The sequence below is a fragment of the Lygodium microphyllum genome, chromosome 25 (genome assembly GCF_053477565.2).
Source record: "Lygodium microphyllum isolate KBCC chromosome 25, Lygodium_microphyllum_v1.1.10, whole genome shotgun sequence".
Taxonomy (NCBI): Eukaryota; Viridiplantae; Streptophyta; class Polypodiopsida; order Schizaeales; family Lygodiaceae; genus Lygodium; species Lygodium microphyllum.
In genome coordinates, this window is record NC_141159.1 from 28,767,666 (window position 1) to 28,786,699 (window position 19,034).

The following is a 19,034-nucleotide window of genomic DNA, read 5'->3' on the forward strand; positions in this document are numbered from 1 at the left end:
TCCGAGAAGCATCGTGTCGATTTGCTGACTAAATTGCCAATGTTCTTTGATCGCCGTTTGGTCCATGTTGTGCCATGGCACCTAATGGCGAATTTTCAGCGCTTGCTTCAACGCAAATGCCCGGTGTGGGTTGAAGTGGAAAACTGTCTGGCTGTCTATTGGCCACTGTGAAAGGATGCCATGGCCGTTGTGGGCACTGTTTGGGTTCCCCGGAGTCTAAGGGCCACGAATCGTAACCGTTTGCGTATGTTATGGGACACTGCTCGGAAAAGGCCTGCTTAGTTACGTCTTAATTGCTTTGGCATGCATCCTTTGCACTTTCGTTTGAAATGGGGTAACTTTGCAGGGCATTGTTTTTCGTGTGGAAAATTAGGGCATTTTATGGCCGAATGTCTAGCGAAGCAACCGACTTCAGATGCCTCTCCCATGGAAGATATGGTGCTTGATGCTCTATCGTAGGATGTGACCCAGCCACCTAAAGTTTTGGATAAAGGCAAACAACATGTTTCGGGTTTGGATTCCTGTGACAATGATTGGGTAGATGTACGTGTCAAAAAAGGTAAAAGGTTTGATGCTGGCATGGCGGATACTATGCCTAATGCTTCACAAGATTTCTTGAGTACTTATGTTGTCTTTAGAGCACACTACTCATGCTATGGTTTCTTCTGCTCCTCGCAATCAGTCCACTAGAAAAGTATATACGGATGGTCCGAAGGGCCCACTTGCTAAGTTGGCTTTTGATGTTAGAGGTAATGCGATTACCCCATGGGATCGTCGTTATTCTCGTTCCATTCCCAAGACAGTGGATACACCATCTACCTCTAAATCTGGCTGTTAGAACTCTTTTACCGTGTTAGTTGATTTTTTGGATGAGGGAGTTCTTGACATTCTAGCAAAAAATGTTAAATCGAGACAAGCTTTGCCTCGTTCTTGATTTTACTTTTTTGAATACACATGAAGATAGCCACGTGGAATGTGCGAGGCATTTGTTCTCGCAATAAGTAACATGCCATGTGGAGTTTTGATGCCACGAGACATATTACACGGTGGATTTCGTGCCACGGTGGATTCCGTAAACTTTTATTATCGGGGCTCATACATAAAGTGGATTCTTTGTGCGAGAAGTCGATGGGGACGCCTATCCTTTTCGAGCGTTTCGTTAATTTAGTATCTATATGGATGATTTCATAGCGGGTGATTCCGTAAAATATATATTAAATTAATAAACGTTTATGAGTTTAGAGTGCGCACTCATGATAAATTAAGGTTAGGATTGATTTTTAATCAATTGATTTATTTATGTAGCTGAAGACTGCTAGGTATTCACTTTTGTCGGTTTAATTATATTATTTCACTAACGATTGTGAATGCTTCAGTTGATGTGTAGAGATAGCAGTAGTGGCGGAGGAAAGCATTGGAGGATAGCGTGTATTCGAGTTATCACCTATATTTTGATGGACATATACCTTAAGCATGGTGTCTATATTTTGTCGCACCTATTTATCAAGGCATTGGATATTTATTTATTATTTTTGTATGCGCATGGGCGTACGATTATGATATTTGTATTTGGACATTGTATTAGGTATGACTGACTTCTAGGGTGCCCGCTCATTAGCTTTATTTTTATTTGACACTAAAGCAAACTCAAAAGCCAAAAGCGTGTTATTTTGTAATTTAGGCTATTATTTGAGCTTGAAGATGATTAATATATAAAGTATATGTTTTGTGGAGCGCTCACACAAGGTATGGGGAGAGATTGTACCCAATTGGTCTCTTCATGTCGTGCATGCTTTTTACCTTGAGTTTTGTGCAAAAAGTAGAGTTCTTTTGTTCTTGGGGATCTTTCGACGCTCACTACGTGCGCTTACTGCATCCGATCTGTGCACCAGTGGTATCAAAGCGAAGTTGAGATCGAGAGTTTCCAATCACTATCCATCTTGTGCGAAGGCGGAGCTCCTGGAACGATTGAGCTCTACAGTGAGTTTCATCGCGAACAGTCGATACGGGTGGATTCTTGGCGGTCAAGAACCTCTGTCTACAGCCTATGATCGGGAAGGACCGGTCTGAGGAGGCGGAGGATCACATCAATATCTCCTTCATCAAGTCATTTTTACACAGAAAGAACAGTAAGCTTCCATAGTATAAAAACTTCATAAGCTTAAGTTAAAGCTTAGAACTAAGCTTTAAAAAGCTTAGTCTATTCAATTTGAAATCGACGGCAACAGTGGCTCTTCAGCGTGAATTTCGGCGACAAAAACGGCTCCTTTCTTTCCCCCCTCCCTCTCTCTCCCTAAAAAATCGTCGACTGGTCAACTCCAAGCTTAGTCACCTAAGCTACAAGTCATAAATCTTCCTAGTCTATCAAGTTTTGCAAGTTGAATTACTCTGCAAGTCCAGCAAGTTCCCACAAGTCATTACAGACTAATTTCAATTATCCCCATAAGGACTGTTCTTGCGCAGAAGCACAGAACTACAAAATTGTTCCCTGGAAGACTTTGTTCACATATGCAGACTTGCTGAACCAGTTTCAGCACACGCAGAAGGTCATACGTACTTTCTACGAAGACTACAAATCCCGCAACCGCAAAAGACGAAGACCGTAAAAGGCAAAAAAAAATCTATAAGCCTTGTATACTCAATTTTGAGCTACGCTCATCCCGCTAATTGGATTTTGAGAGTGTCAGGTCTTTTGGATTTTTATAGGATGACGGAATAAAATATAGACGATTTAATGACTTAAGGCGATCTTCTTGAACCTGTGATGGAACAAAAATTGGATTTAATTATGATGCAGCTTGATGAAGAACGAAGAGCCCGACAAGCTTTACAAGTTCAATTGGCCAATTTGCAATGATCTACCACCGACACAGATGGACCATAATCTGAAGATTTTATCCGATGAACCATCGATGCGACGCTCGAAGCTCAATCCATCCGCAAAGAAACAAAGATAAGTAAAAGAAATTTCAAATTTCGTACTTTTAATGAAACTCGAGATGGAAAGACTGTCCTTGTATTTATCAGTGAGTTTGGTGATTACTTTCAGGAAGAGACATACGTTGAAAAAGACAAAATTAAATGTGTCACTAATCATTTAGTCGATCGAGCGTCCCTTTGGTGGACCGTGGTTCGCAAGAGCATTGATTGTCTCACTACCTGGGAGAGTTTCAAAAAGAAGTTTTTGCAGAATTTCCTTCCTTCTCAATTTCGTGAAAAAGCCATAAAGCAATGGGATCTTCTACAACAAAGATATCGTGAGCCTATTTCTCAATACACCGAACGCTTTTCTTGCATTATGATTGCAAAATAAAGAGAGTATGGTCTGTTGTAATTTCAATAAAACAGCCCCAAAATTGAGTCAAAAATATATACAACAAGAGTACAAATCAATATGTTGTTGTTCACAAAGTAGAAGCATAGAGTGCTTGAAACAAGTGTCTGCTCACAACAAAAATAGCTCAAAGCTGAATTACAACAGTACTATCCATAAAATTATAGTAAATGAGAGATCAACTATGGACAAATGTCCAAGATAAAATGCTTCTATTGCTAGGGAAGTCCAAATAGTAACAAGACTCACAATGCAACTAGTAGTGGCCAATAAAGAGCATGTAGCTCTAAGTATCAAATACTCTCAAAGAACCAAAAGTGTCAAATACATAGATGTATCCCAAACAAAGGGTAATTGAGCACATAAGGCTTAAGCTAATTGTGCACAAGAGATCTCTAAGCAATAGTGAGATCTACCAAGTTGCAACCAACTCATTGCTCATGAATAGTGAAGCTCAATACATAACAAAGCATGTATCCATGATTGGCAACTCGTCTGAAAGGAGGAAGTATTGGATAATCAAATATCAAATAAAGATTAGCCCACATTGATGATCAATAACTACAAAAATAGTGTTTATATAAGATAAGCATATAGAGAGATCTGACAGGCTCTAAAAGCCAAGCTTTGCAATAAAACGTGAAAGTACTCCCATTAGAAGCAAATTGGAGCATCGGTGAAACCAGCCTTCCTCCTCGGATAGTGTGGGAGTAAGTTGATTTAATAGTAATTACAACAAGTAATCAATTCATATAAATTGAAATGTATACTTTACCTCTTAATTGAACAATGAACAACCTATTGGCCCCAAGACTAGCATCCCTTGTGATATTTCTTTATTTTTAATTGCAAATGGATGAAATACAATTGAGATTCTTTAATCTTTGGTGCTAATTCACATGCCTCTTGTTGTCATAAATGACCAGCAAGCCTTCAAAGCAATTTGTCTCTTGGTTTGTTTGGGATTGATCTTTAATATGCTCCTTGGATAACAAATTCGACCCTCAAACTTAATGTTGCTTGACCTCTTGGAATTCTTTGAAATCCTCATATTTCAGTCGTTGAATTTCAAGTACTAGGCTCCTATTTTTGAGCACTCTTCCTAGGGTTATGTCCTTGGACATTTGGATGGGTGCTAGTAGCATTGGTCACGATGTTTATGAAGTGACTCAGTGCGAATGCATTCAGGGCACTTTGATGTTAGGATAATTGAGTCCTATTTATAGGACTCGAGGCCCTTTTGAGCACATTCATTGTGTGATCACCACTCTTGGACTCTTGGCTTATTGGCCAACATATCCTTAGTTTGGATAGTGTGGGCTAGTTATATGGGACACTAATCCTTGGGTTGTGGTCATGGCTTGGAGTGTTGCTAGCTCCTAGGCTCGTGGGTGAGTTTGTTTGGCTCTATGGTTGGGAGGTGAGTTTGATGTCTAGTCCCTTTTATAGTGAGTTTGGCTTGTGTTGTGTCTCATGCGTAAGTTAGATCTTAGGGGGATGTTTCATTGATATCAGAGCATCAACTTGTAATTGGATGATATATAATGTGCACAAAACCACTTTTGCTCCTAGAATCGTGATGGTTTACATTTTACAGGTATGCCTTCATCTTATAAAGGGTGGTATGGAACAACACTAGTAGGAGCAGTGTGCACGGGGGACACGTGTTGCGGGTGGTGGGTACAAAAGCAAGGCATGTCCTTTGTTTTGTACTTGTGCTTGGGTTTTGTGTTGGGGCGATGCTTGTGTATGAGAATTATGGACAATTGTGACAATTGGAGCTCGGGGATTTGCCACTCCAAGGCTATGGCAACTATCGTTGGAAGTTGAGACCTTGTAGCTCGGATGAGCATCATATGATTTTCATTAACAATAATTTTTGCTAGTTTAATATTTAATGTTAATGTTACCATTAAATTTATTGTTAATGTGATATTAAATGTTATTGCAATTTTAATATTTAATGCTTATGTTAGTTCTACCATCAACTTTAATGTTGACTAATCTTACTGTCAATGTTTGCTTTGATTGTAGGGGAGAGAAACATTGAGAATGAGACGAGTGGAGAGAGTGTCTTAAATTAAAGGGAGAAAGAGAGAAATTATTATGGAGAGAGAATTCTCTTGTTTGTGCAAGTGCCATTTGTGTAGAATTTAAAAAAAGGAAGAGAATTTTTCTTTCTCTTTGCAAGGGTAAAGGTTTAGGAGAGACAATGTGAGATAATCACTCCTCTAAATTGAAGTCTCCTTTTTTATAATCACTCGTCTCTTTTGCAATCAATTGTTTTTGGGTCTTTAAAGTAGTCATTAATTTAAAGAGGAGAGCAAGGCCTTAAAGCTGCCCCTTGTCCCTCCAAAAAAAGAGGATCTAGTTCTACATTAAGTGTAGACCATTTTTGCTTTCTCTACTCTCCTCTCTCGCACTTATTGATTTCAAAACTGCCATATCTCTCCTTTATCCTTTTGAAATTTCTATTTCTCTCTCTACTTCTCTCTCTTACTGATATCATGTCTTCTCATAGGGTATCCTCTTTTGATGCACTCATTCCCATGGAGGATGCCTGTCCAACTAAGTGTAGGTTGTTGGGGTAGAAAATGTAGTGCAATTTGTGGCTAATGGTGAACCTACAAAGAGGGCAGTAGGAAATATTTTAATGGCAATGTATCCATAGATCACCTTCAGTCCATGCATGGCACATTGCTTGAATAACTTGTTGAAGGATATTGGGACTTGCCATGGATTGCATTTTCTGAAAGGCAAAAAGATTGTCATATTTATATGTAATCATCACTACTTTCATGTTGAGTTGTGCAAGAGAAGTGACCAAGAACTTCTCAAACACTTAGAAATACGATTTGCATATAATTTTCTTATGCTTGGTCAATTGCACTATTTCAAAGGTGCAATAAGAGAGCTATTTGTTGATGATGAGTATGAAAATTGGACTTGGGATGTCAATGAAACTGTTGTGTTATATAATGAATGTATTTGTGATAGAGATTTTTGGGATGAGGTGAATCACACCAATTAAATAGTTAATTCTATTATGCATATGTTGAGGTTTAGAAATGATATGGATCCATGCATTGGAAAGATCTATAAAGATATGGATCTCACGATTGAGAAGTTGGAGAGTTTGGAGCAAAAAATTGATATATATGAGTAGATTAAGGAGCTAGGTATCAACAGATAGAATGAGTATGACTCTCATATGCATGCTGCAACATATATGCTTGATCTTGAGGTTCACGTGAAGATGCAAGAAAGAGACCTTGAGGTGGTCAAGGCTTGGAACACATTGCTTGCAAGGATCTATCCTAGTCATAAGATGCAACACAAAATAAAAGATCAGCCCTTTTTATATTAGCAAACATTCGGGTATAGAAGATGCACTAGAGGACATGAAAAATATTGGGGTTGCTTTATGATGGGAGGATTATGGGGCAAGAGCTCTAGAGTTGTAGAGTTTGCTATTCGTATTCTTAGCCAAATAGTTAGCTCTTCTTGTTTAGAGCAGCTATGGAACTCATTCAAGCATATTCACTCAAAAAAGAAAAACCATCTTGGTGCAATGAAAATGAATCTCCATGTTTATGTGAGCTTCAATCTTCGCTTACTAGCTTGCGCATCAATTGCAAAGATTGATTCTTTTGTATGATGGGAAGAAGATGATGATGATGGTGATGGTGATAGTGAGGAAGTTGTTCAGCAGGATGAGCATTCAAGTGCAAGGGAACCATCTTTCATGAATGAGAGGACTTAGCCTCTCGGAACTTTTAAATATTGACTTGGCGTCAACTAGGAGCTCTTACAACTTGCAACTTGCATCTTTAGACTTTAGTGCATATTTTGTGGCTTTGCAATGCACTTTTGTTGAACTTATGCAACATTGTTGATTACAATGTGCCATAATCCATTGCTGATTTTGTTTTATTCTTATGCTTGTAGCTTTCTTGCGTGTTGTTGTGCCTCATATAGTATATTGTATATTGTTGGATCTTGTTTCTATGTGGTTACTTGAATTGTGATTGAAGTTGTGAACTCTATTTGATTGTTCATGTTGGTTGACCATGAGTACCTTAGGTATCTTCTCTCACTCTTTTTTTTTTTCGTGAAGATAATTGAATTAGGTATCTCTCTCTCTCTCTCTCTATTATTTGTTATCATCTTGCATATCATTGAACTTCATCCAGACTTTTCTATTGGAGTGGTTTGAGATTTCTTCAATCTTGTCTAACCTTGATTTTTTGAGGCTTACTCTTCAAGCTTGGAAGATACTTGGTCTCTGGTTCACAAAATTGCAAGTTCTATATCTATTGCTTTGATTGTGTTTCAAGCTTTGCAAATTCCTTCCCCCTCTTTGGTGCTCCTTGAGCCTTCTTCAATGGATGATGGTTTTTAGCATGCTTCATTGAGATCTCTCGGTGGATGCTTTTTGGTGACTTTGGTGGTCCCATCTCTATGCTATCTAGATGAGATGATGTTATGCTTCAATTATGATCATGCTACTTGATTGATGATGGTGATCGATATAGAGAAGAAACATAGTGGAGAAATATGAAGAGTGGAAAATGTAGGGAAAATACGAGGAAATATTTCGACCACATTAGTAGGGTATAAAAGATATAAAGGGACTAAGTTAGGGTTATCCAAAAATTTGAAATCAACTTGTCTCTTCACTTTCCTCACAGCTTCCTTCCTCTCCTTCTTTCTCTCTTCTCTTGTCTCTCTCTCTCTTTCTCTAGTGACTAGTCTTTTTCTTTCTCACAGCCTTCTCTCTCTTCTCTTCTCTGTCCTTAGTCCTCTTCTTTATAGGAAAGAGAGAAGGTAAAGAAAAGAACAAAACTTGAATAGAATGTTGAAAATGATGGTTGTATACAATGGATGGAGCCCTTGCATAAATGCGAGAGTGACATGATAGTGAGGGTGCACAATGAGGTTAGTAGAGTGAAGGAAACTATTGGTGATGGGAAGATGAATGTTGAGAATGGCAATTGAATGGATGATGAATGCAAATACTTAGTTGCTTATAATAGTTATGTTGATTTGGGCGTGACCATAAGTATAGGTTGTACCATCAGCATAAACTTGTCTCACTATAGTAAATGTGCCACATGGGGCTTGGAAAACTCGAAAATGGTTGGGACACCCAAAGGGGATGATTGGTGCTAGACTTAATTGGTGATAGGTGAATAAACTAGACAAAGAACGACGATGATAGAGCTCCAAATGTCCCCATTTGATTTAGATTGAGGCTCAAAAGCAAGAGATGAGACATTATAGGGACATGAATGTAATCATGATTGCTAACACCTCCTCTTAGATTGCAAAAGTCATTGCAAGCATAAAAAACACGTGATGAAGTGTAGAAAGCAAGGGAAGAGCCTTTGGGAAGATGTCAACAACATTGTCTTTGGTGGGACAATCCTCTAGCTCTAGCTCTCCAAGAGATGGTGGTTTGAAATATAATGCTAGTGAACCTCAATTTTTTGTGTGAGTATCAAACATGGAATTTTTGGCAATGGCTAGAGTAGTTTGATTGCCACATCGAAGAATGGTTGGTGGTCGTTGCTAAGAAGCTAGAAAGAGTGATCCCCTTTCCATAGAGAATCTTGTGAGAATGGGTAGCTTGTTTAGGAAAGGGTTTCCAATGTTGCTTTCCTTCAAGACAACTTGGCTAGAATGAAGGAAATTGTGTACTAAGACTTGGTAACCTCTCTAGAAGATGATTGTGGCTAACTTGTTGTAAGGTCTCATTATGAAGTTGTCCATAAATGGGCATGCCAAAGAAGACATATCTTAGAAGAAAGGTGAGTGATGAGGGCAATGAGTGGATAAAGCTCGCCATCTTGATGACTTGTCCAAAGTTTATTTTCTAATATAGCATCCTTTGTTCTAACCTTGTGCTTGAAACTTGGGTTTTGAGACGAGTGAGGCCATACGCACATCAAAGGTTGAACCCCAAGTTTGGAACATAAGAGGCATTGCTACAGAATGAGGATCCTAATGAATGGGGACTAAGGGAATGGTGCTCGCACCATGAAGTTGCATAGTAATGTGGAATGGGTTTTGGAGATAGGGATGAGAATGGTGTTGGGTTTTCTCACTTACGCCTCACTTACGCCTACGCTCACATAGGAGTGTCGGTGATTAGTAGGACATAGGGGCACTTTTTACTCTCGATACGAGAGGTTTTTTTCCCTAGACTTATTGTCTTATCTTGTATGTGCTTATGTCACACACTTACGAGCACTTATTGTATTTAGGTGTGAACACCCCCTACAACCCTAAGGTTTTAAGGGTTGTACTTTGTACTTTGAGATCACACTCTTTCAATCTATTGCATTGGGTATCATGCTTCACTCCTACATTGTCTATTGCACTTTGAGCTGAGCTTCGATGCTTTCTCCATCTCACATTTGGTATCAGAGTTGAGACTCAATTCAGCTCAGCTTTGCTCGGCATCAAAGTAGAGTTCTTGCTTAGTCCAACTCTGCCCCTTGTTGCCATTGCCTCCGCCAGGTTCACCACAGTAGCGTCTTGTCCAGCCCAATAGCTCTTGCCAATTGCACCACCCAGTGCCTCCTCTAGCTCGTCTGCAGTTGAAGTGTTGTGTCCATCGTTTCCTGTGAACCAACGACCTGCAGTTTATACCAGCGCCAACTGCACCTGTTGACGACTGCCTGTACTTGAGCCGCCCACTTGTACCACATTGCACATGGTTTGTCTCGCCTCTGCTTTGCGACGCCCTTGGTTTGTGTCGCCCGTTCCGTTTGAAGCGCCACCAGCTCTCGCCACTCTCGTTTGTGTGCAGTATGCCGCTCCCTATGGCCTTGTCTTTACTGTGTCGCCTGCTAGTTGCGACGTCAGCTACCTCTAGCGCCACCTGCAGCTTCTTGCTCTATGCCATGCTGCCAGTTGTCTCCAGCTCTGCCTACGTCTAAGCAAGCTCTTGCCAGGACTTTGACACGCAGCCCGCCACCCTTCTAACCCTGCGCTTGCACCTGTAGCCACGAGCTTGTTTGACTGACTACTTTTAGAGGTAAATTTTAAATAAAAATTTACATTTTTTATTCCAAAATTCATCTTTGGACAAGAGGACTTCACACACAGAATTCTAAGTATGTGTCTGGGACATAGTTAATGCAAATTTTGGGGTAGATTTATTGGAAATTTTGGGGCTTTTGAGTTTTTTGAGGACATTGGCACAAGTATTTGCAATTTTAGTCAGTGATAGACTGTCTTGGACAAATTTGGGGCAAGAAATTCTGGGGATTTTGCTCGTATAGTGTTACTGAACACTGATTGCACCTTGGATTGCGTGCATAACAGATAGTTTTGACAGAGTGCACGTGAGTGTACTAATTGCAGCAAGTTATTTGCTGTAATTTTTGAAAATTTTGAGATTTTCAGTTTGGTCCAGCTTAGACATTGCTCTTTTGCTTCTTTTGGTAATTGATTATCATGGCAAATCAGGGAGGAGATGTCTTTACCTATGTATCCAAGGAGGACAGATTGAATGGTAATAACTACTCACCTTGGTCCTTCATGATGAAGAATGTGCTTGTGGTGAAAAATCTTTGGGATTATGTCAGTGGATAAGAAGTTAGGCCCGGAGTTGTGGCTTTAGCTACTCCTCCTCCAGGAGGACGTGGACAACGGGCGCCTCAGCCTACTTCACTTCAGCCACTCAAAGATCAGCCACTCAAAGATCAGCAACTCAAAAAGCGTGGGATACACGGGATTCATAGGCTTTGTCCGCTGATTGCATTAGCAATTCAGTGGTCCATCATTCCCCACATTCGTTCAATAGCTTCTTCACAAGAAGCTTGGCTAACTTTGGAGCAGATGTTTGCAGGTAAGAATGAGACTCGCATCTCTTTCTTAAAGAAAGAGCTAGAGACATTGAAAATGGATGGGGTGATTCTATTCAGGATCACTTGAACAAAATTCAAGACTTGCGTGAGCAACTTATGAATGTTGATGAGTACTATTCAAATGCATAGATGATATCTACTACATTGAACTCATTAGCTCTTTCGTACTTGGCTTTTCATACAACCTTAAACCTCACTATGAGGATTGCCGCACAATCGATCACTTTTCTTCAGTTAGTCAGTTTGCTTCTAGAAGAGGAGCAAACAAGAAGAAATAGTGGTATGGATGTTATAGCCTTTGAGTAGGCTTTTATGGCTAGATAAAAGGGCAAAGGCAACCAAGTAAAGAATGCTCCATTGAGCTTTGGGACTTCAGGCACTTCACAAGGAAGTAAAAAACAAGGAGGCATGGAAATCAAAAAGGGCAAACGCCATTATTACAAGAAGCCAGGCCACTACATCACTGATGTAGAAAGTGCATTGCCAAGGAGAAAAAAAAGGAGTTAGAAATGTCAGTTTTTGATGCTTCTTCCATTGCTACTGAGTCCGTGTTCTTTGTTGCAAACAGGGACTATTGCTTTTATACATGTAGTTATGACCCTTTTTGGACTGATCGAGCATTTAGCTCTACTGAGGATGCAGACACTTGGTTTTTTGACAGTGGTGCTTCTAGGCACATTACATCTTGCAGAGAGATTTATTTGCTTTTGTTGGTGCAGCTCTAGTCGGCAAGTTTGTATAGTGTGCCAATAATGCATCATACCTTGTAAGAGGTATTGGGGAGATTGTGCTCATAACCATTGATGGCTCTATTCTCCGCTTGTAGGATGCTTTATTTGTGCCAAGCATAAAGAAAAATCTGCTCTCTATTTCTTCTTTGGCATGTTGTGGACTGCAGGTTACATTTAATGATGACAGATGCATGGTAAGAGACAAAGAACACATGACTTTGGTTGCGACTGGCACTTTATGTCATGGGCTATATGAGTTGGATGCTCTTTCAATTGATCAGTCAACGCACTTAAACTTTGGAAGCTTGATGCTCTTACAATGTACACAGATGCTAGATAGATTACCTCTTTTGGAGAAACCTCTTGAGCACTTGTGAGAAGGATGTATTTTGGGAAAAGTACATTGGTTTTCGTTTCCTCGTGACGTTGCTATTAGAGCCACGACCAGGTTACAGTTAGTGCATTTAGATGTACGTGAGTCTATGTAGACAAAGTCATTGGGAGGATGTTACTATTTTGTGACTTTTATTGATGACTTTACACGATTTTGCTTGGTCTATTCTTTGGTAAAAAAGTCAAAAGTGTATGATGCATTCTTGGCTTTTGTTGCACTTGTTGAGAGCCAATCTAGCTATAAAATAAAGACTCTCCGTTCGGAGCGAGGGGGGGAATAATTGTTCTCTATGTTGAATTCTTTTTTGAAGCAGAAGGGCATTGTCCATTAGTTCACTACTCCTTATACTCCATAGCAGAATGGAGTTGCAGAGAGAAGGAATCGGTCACTCATGGAGATGGCCAGAGATGTATGTTGAAAGCAAAGAGCTTGCCACATAGTTTTTGGATGGAAGCCGTCATGTGTGCTTGCCATGTTTTGAATATATGCCCCACCAAAGCATTAAAGAAAATTACACCTTTTGAGGCTTGGAACGGCCGGAAACCTTTTGTTGGACACTTTTGTACCTTTGGGTGCCTTGCATATGCACACATTCCACAAGTACTCAGGAAAAAGTTGGATAACAAGGCTGTCAAATGCATTTTGTGGGATATAGTAGTGAGAGCAAAGGCTACAGACTCTATGATCTTGTCTCTAAAAAGGTGTTTGTCAGTAGGGATGTACTATTTGATGAAAAATCGGAATTGTCCCTCGCTGGTTTGGACACATATCAGGCTGCCCGTGATGTATTTGAAGGGATGCTGCCCATTACATTTGGTGATTCAACTGGAGTTTCAACAAGTTAACTCAATGTTCAGCCAGCTGCTCTAGTGGAAAATGCAGAAAATCGGCTAATGGTTGTGATCTGAATATTCAGCAAAGTGCTGAAACTGAAATTAAGCAAGAGCTTCTACACAGTCAGGAGGCAAGACAAATGTCAAGATGGTATTTACAGACTATGAAAGATAGTCATTTGGATGCACCCATGGCTGGTCGTACTAGAAGGCAAGCTCGTATGCATGATACTGCACATACCATGGAGTTTGTTATGGCAGCAAGCACACTTGATGATGAGGAGCCTGAATGTTTTGAGGATGCACAACAAAGTGTGCATTGGATGGCAGCAATGCAAGCTGAATTGGATTCTATCACTAAGAATCAAACATGGGATTTAGTGTCTTTGCCCTTTCGGAAGAAAGCCATTGGAACAAAATGGCTCTACAAGCTGAAACGGAATGTAGATGGATCCATTGACAAATATAAGGCAAGGCTTGTAGCTAAAGGCTATGCACAGAAGAAAGGCATTGACTATGAGGAGACATTTGCTTCTACTTTCCGAATGACGACCATCAGGTCTATGGTTGCTTTGGCTACCCATTATGGATGGATTGTGCATCAATTGGATATTAAAATTGCATTTTTACATGGGAACTTCATGAGAAAGTATATGTACAGCAGCCCATTGGTTTTGCAGTTGAGGGATCCAAACACTTGATTTGCAAGTTGAAAAAGGGTTTATATGGTTTGAAACAAGATCCTAGAGCTTGGTATGCGAAGATAGATGCTTTTTTGCTTAGCCAAGGGTTCATAAACAATTCATCTGAGTCTATCCTTTACGCATGTGAAGAGGGGGGATCCATGCTGATCATTTTTCTATATGTTGATGATCTTTTGCTTACAGGGATACATGCTGATCAGATTTCAACATTCAAACAAAATTTGCAGCAAACTTTTGACATGCCAGACTTGGGGTCTTTGCATTATTACTTGGGCATTCAGTTTATACATGATGGTAGAGGTATTGGTTTATCACAATCACGATACATTGGTAAACTTCTTAAGAAGTTTGGCTTACAGGATTGCAAGCGAGTCTGTACACCAATGGAACTTGGACTAAAGCTGTCATTACATGATGATAGTGATTTGTTTGATATACACACATATGCTCCAGCAGTTGGATGTCTTATTTACCTATGCAACACTAGGTCGGATATATAGTTTGCAGTTTCAGCCTTGAGCAGATATATGGATCAGCCATGCATGTCACATTGGCAAGTTGTTAAGCGTGTCTTTCGTTACTTGCAGGGCACTAGATCTCTTGGATTGCTTTATGTGTCACAACTCTATAGAAACAAAATTTGTATCCTTTTTCATTAATTTGTCTATATAATGATTTATTAAATTTATTTCCTTTGCACTAATTAGATATAAAGAAAAGTGCATTGGAGCTGGCCACTGATGAGTGGTCACAGGTTATGGTGGACCCACGCGGTGGGTTAGAGAAAAGATAGTTCACACTTTCACCTATATGGCCCGATTGGGTGCTTGTGACCATAACTCACGTATATCAGGGTTAGACTCGCACACAGAAAAGATTGATGCCTTGAAGTGTGGGCTAGATCCACTAGAACAGACAGTTACAATCAACAAGATGGCATGATCATGAAATGCTTGTATAATGTGTATGTGTGGGCTGAAAGCTTGAAATGCACATTTGTTTACATAGGAAAGTCACATGAAGATTCTAATACCGTTTTTGCGATGTACACGGAAAAAGCTTTCATATGACACCCATATTGGGGGGGCCCCTAAATTTTAGGAGATCCTGTCACAACTCTATAGAAACAGAATTTGTATCCTTTTTCATTAATTTGTCTATACAATGATTTATTAAATTTATTTCCTTTACACTAATTAGATATAAAGAAAAGTGCATTGGAGTTGGCCACTGATGAGTGGTCACAGGTTATGGTGGACCCACACGGTGGGTTAGAGAAAAGATAGTTCACACTTTCACCTATATGGTCCGATTGGGCGCCTGTGACCAAAACTCACGCATATCAAGGTTAGACTCGCACACAAAAAAGATTGATGCCTTGAAGTGTGGGCTAGATTCACCAGAACAAACAGTTACAATCAACAAGATGGCATGATCATGAAATGCTTGTATAATGTGCATGTGTGGATTGAAAGCTTGAAATGCACATTTCTTTATATCTAATTAGTGCAAAGGAAATAAATTTAATAAATCATTATATAGACAAATTAATGAAAAAGGATACAAATTCTGTTTCTATAGAGTTGTGACAAATAATGAAAAAGGATACAAATTTTGTTTCTATAGAGTTGTGACATTATGCCAAGGGGGGACCACTGCAGTTATATGCTTACAGTGATTTTGATTGGGCTGGTGATTATGATTCATGTCACTCCACTAGTGGCAATTGTTTCTTTCTTGGCTTATCTTGAATATCTTGGCTTAGCAAGAAACAATCCACTGTTGCCACATTGTCATGTGAATTTGAATACAAGGCAGCTTTCACTACCACAATTGAATGGGTATGGATTAGATGCTTGCTAGCTGATCTGGATGTATCTATTACGGAGCCTACTCCATTGTTCAGTGACAATCAGAGTGCCATTGCAGTGGCACGGAACCCATGTTTCATGCACGCGCGAAACACATTGAGATACATTATCACTTTGTTAGCGAGAGGCTACATGCAGGTGATATTAGTCTTGTCTATTGTCCTATCACCAGTAATGTGGCAGACGTATTCACCAAAGCTTTTCCTTGTGACAAATTTGAAGCATTTCACAATGCTTTAAATTTGATCTCCTTTGGTGTGTGGATGATCCTTGTACTCTTGATCACTCTTTACTCTAGGGGGGTTTGTTGGGTTTTCTCACTTACACCTCACTTACGCCTAGGCTCACATAGGAGTGTTGGTGATCAGTAGGACATTGGGGCACTTTTTACTCTCAGCATGAGAGGTTTTTTCCCCCAGACTTTTTGTCTTATCTCATATGTGCTTATGTCACACACTTACGGGCACTTATTGTGTTCGGGTGTGAACACCCTCTACAACCCTAAGGTTTAAGGGTTGCACTTTGTACTTTCAGATTACACTCTTTTAGTCTATTGCATTGGGTGTTGTGCTTCACTCCTACATTGTCTACTGCACTTTGAGCTGAGCTTCGATCCTTTCTCCATCTCACAAATGGGACGATACAAGGATGGGTTGAGACTAGAGCGAGAAACTAGAAAATGGCTGTCCCATGTCACTATACCATGAACATGCATGATGGGTTATTATTGATGGTGAGGGAGCTCCTTTTGTCATGGAGGTCTTGGAGGCAATCTCTCCAAAAGACCATATGATTGACACATCAATATCTATGAGCCAGGGCTCTTGAAAGAAGAGGAAGGTAGTGCAGTGTTATCCACCACATACAAGTGGACAAACGTGGATTCCATCATTGCAGCTGGTGTAGCGGTCTTTGATTGCTTTGGTCCTTCCTTTCTTCTAGGTTGAAGGCATGTGTATTTCTTTCAACATTTTTCTTTTGGGTAAGTGGTCTTCCCAAAGTGTTAGTGAGGGTACTTGGAAAAACCTCTGGACTTCTTGTATCTTCAACAGCCTGTTCTTGTTTTCCGTTCTTTTCTAAACTTCCCTGACTTCTTATTCTCAAATGAGGATATCTTAAGAGGATGCAGCAGTTGAGTGCAGTGCCTCTACACTTTAAACCTACCTTGAGCATGACAGTAGCAATATATAATCTTTGCAAAGTAGTTTAGGCAACCTTATGTGTGCTGGTTCTGATCCAGATACAAAGGACCCAGGTTTGTTGGATCTGTATGCAGAGCATCTTATCTTATCAATGCAGTGTGGATACCCTTTATTTCAGTGCAGAATGGAGTTGATCTTCTGCTAATAATAAATGTGATTACACTTGGCCTGTAGTGTCTTATGTTCTAAATGTTTTTAAAATAATAAGGTACATGAGTATCACAAAGAGGGAGGGAGGTGAGGCAGAGGGAGGGAGGAAGTATTAAAGCTATGCTGTTTAACAGGTTCGAACATTGCATTCTCTGGATCATTCAAATGTTCTCAAGTTTTATGCATGGTTCGAAGCGACATTGAGTTTATGCTTTGTAATGCAAATGTTTTCACATCCCAGATGAGATTTGAAAAGTTTTGGCGAAATTTTGATCTAAAGTCATAGGAATTCCAGATTTGGGCCATGTCTGATGGTTGTGTAGATACCCCATGCTATTTGAAGTTGATGCAAGGCTGCTTCATGTTTTGTCTGATAGGTATGAAACATCTGCTCATTTATGGCTTGTATTGGAGTACTGTGTTGGGGGGGACCTTCTTACATTGCTGCGTCAGGTATGCCCATTGTGTAAAACTCACCAGCATATATTATTGGAGGTGGTATTTTTTACTTTGAATGTTTAGAGCTTTAGTGCTGATCTCATGACTTTTGTTTTTGTTTCTCAGAGGCAGTCCTCTTTATTGGTACTGAATTGACAGCTGTGCATGCTACATCAGCTGACTGCCTTGATTCTCTTAGGCCAATAAGTGGACCATTATCTCACGTTTGTACGAGCCATAAAGGTTTTAATTGGCTTCCACATACAGTTCAAGACCCAGAAACAGCCATCTTGTAGTTCACACTCACAAGAGCAGCACATGGGACCCAGCTTCTCACACATGAATGTGATCATTCTTGGGTTTCAACCACTTTACTTTCCTGAACTATCAGTGTTTGTACCCTAGTGCTGTGGCCTATAGATTTTCCCCCTTTAATCCCCTGACTTGTCTGACTTTCTATTCTACACTGAATACCCCCCGCACGGCATGTTTTCCTTATTTGTGCAAATCTACTTTTTCTGAAGTTTCACAGCTGATCGACCTGAATGGACTGCTTTCCAGATAGTACTAGGGAATCAACCCTTCTCAACTGGTTCAGTACTTTTTTCTACCATGTCGTATAGATCTGGAGGTATGACCTTGCTTTTGGAGGAGGTAGTCATTTAGAAAATCTGAATGATGCCACTTATGCTTATCTGGAAACCTATGACCTGTAGGTATGGCATGCTTAATTGCACATTACAGGGGACCAGGATAGGGACTTGACAGTGGGTAGATAAAGGTAGGGGATTGGGATGACAGATCAGGACGACATTGAAAATGCATATTGTGCTCAACAAAAATGATCAAGTTTTTGGAAAAAGCTTTTAAATTGGGAATGTAGGTCATTAAAGTATCAGATCAACATAATGTGTTATGTAGGAGGATCACCAAATACCCCTATCTTTGCGGAAATTCCCAAAATACCTTTCAAATTTCCAAAATAAACTTGCATTATTTTTTTTCAAATGCTCGAAAATTTGCTTAGTCTCCTATACCAAGGATCTATCCTTGAATGTTTTAAACAAAAATTGCCACAAAGAAGCTTTCAAACACTTGCATTAGTGTCCACGATTTGTGAGCTATTTCATTTTCTCATTGTATGATACCTTCAACCTTGATCATATCATCCCATAATAATGGAATATAATCATCCTCATAAAAACATAGCAAAGAATGATGCATAGGCAAGTTTTTGTGAACATCATGTAAGGGTATATTTGAAATTTTGCATTTGAGGGCATCATGGAAATTTTGGTCAAACTGGAGTTGTATATTGTGAATTTTGACCAAATATGATAGTATTATCACGGATTTTGGATATTTGATGAACATTTTGGAAGTTCCGTATGTAAAACTTGCACATTGAAAGTCAAAATCTTGAAGACCAAATACAAGGTTTCTTGCACACGTTACTTACAACATCTATTGCTTAAGAACATGAGACAAGCTACAACCCAA

General features: G+C 39.7%; 1 protein-coding gene across 1 annotated transcript in view; it reads left to right on the top strand.

Annotated features, from left to right (window-relative positions):
- Positions 1 to 19,034, top strand: part of LOC148014018 (kinase family with ARM repeat domain-containing protein) — a 50,369-nt gene that overhangs the window by 16,064 nt on the left and 15,271 nt on the right. The window contains exons 3-4 of the mRNA XM_087666474.1: positions 17,231 to 17,283; positions 17,474 to 17,549. Of these exons, the coding sequence (XP_087522600.1) occupies positions 17,231 to 17,283; positions 17,474 to 17,549 (129 nt within the window). The remainder of the gene's footprint in view (positions 1 to 17,230; positions 17,284 to 17,473; positions 17,550 to 19,034) is intronic.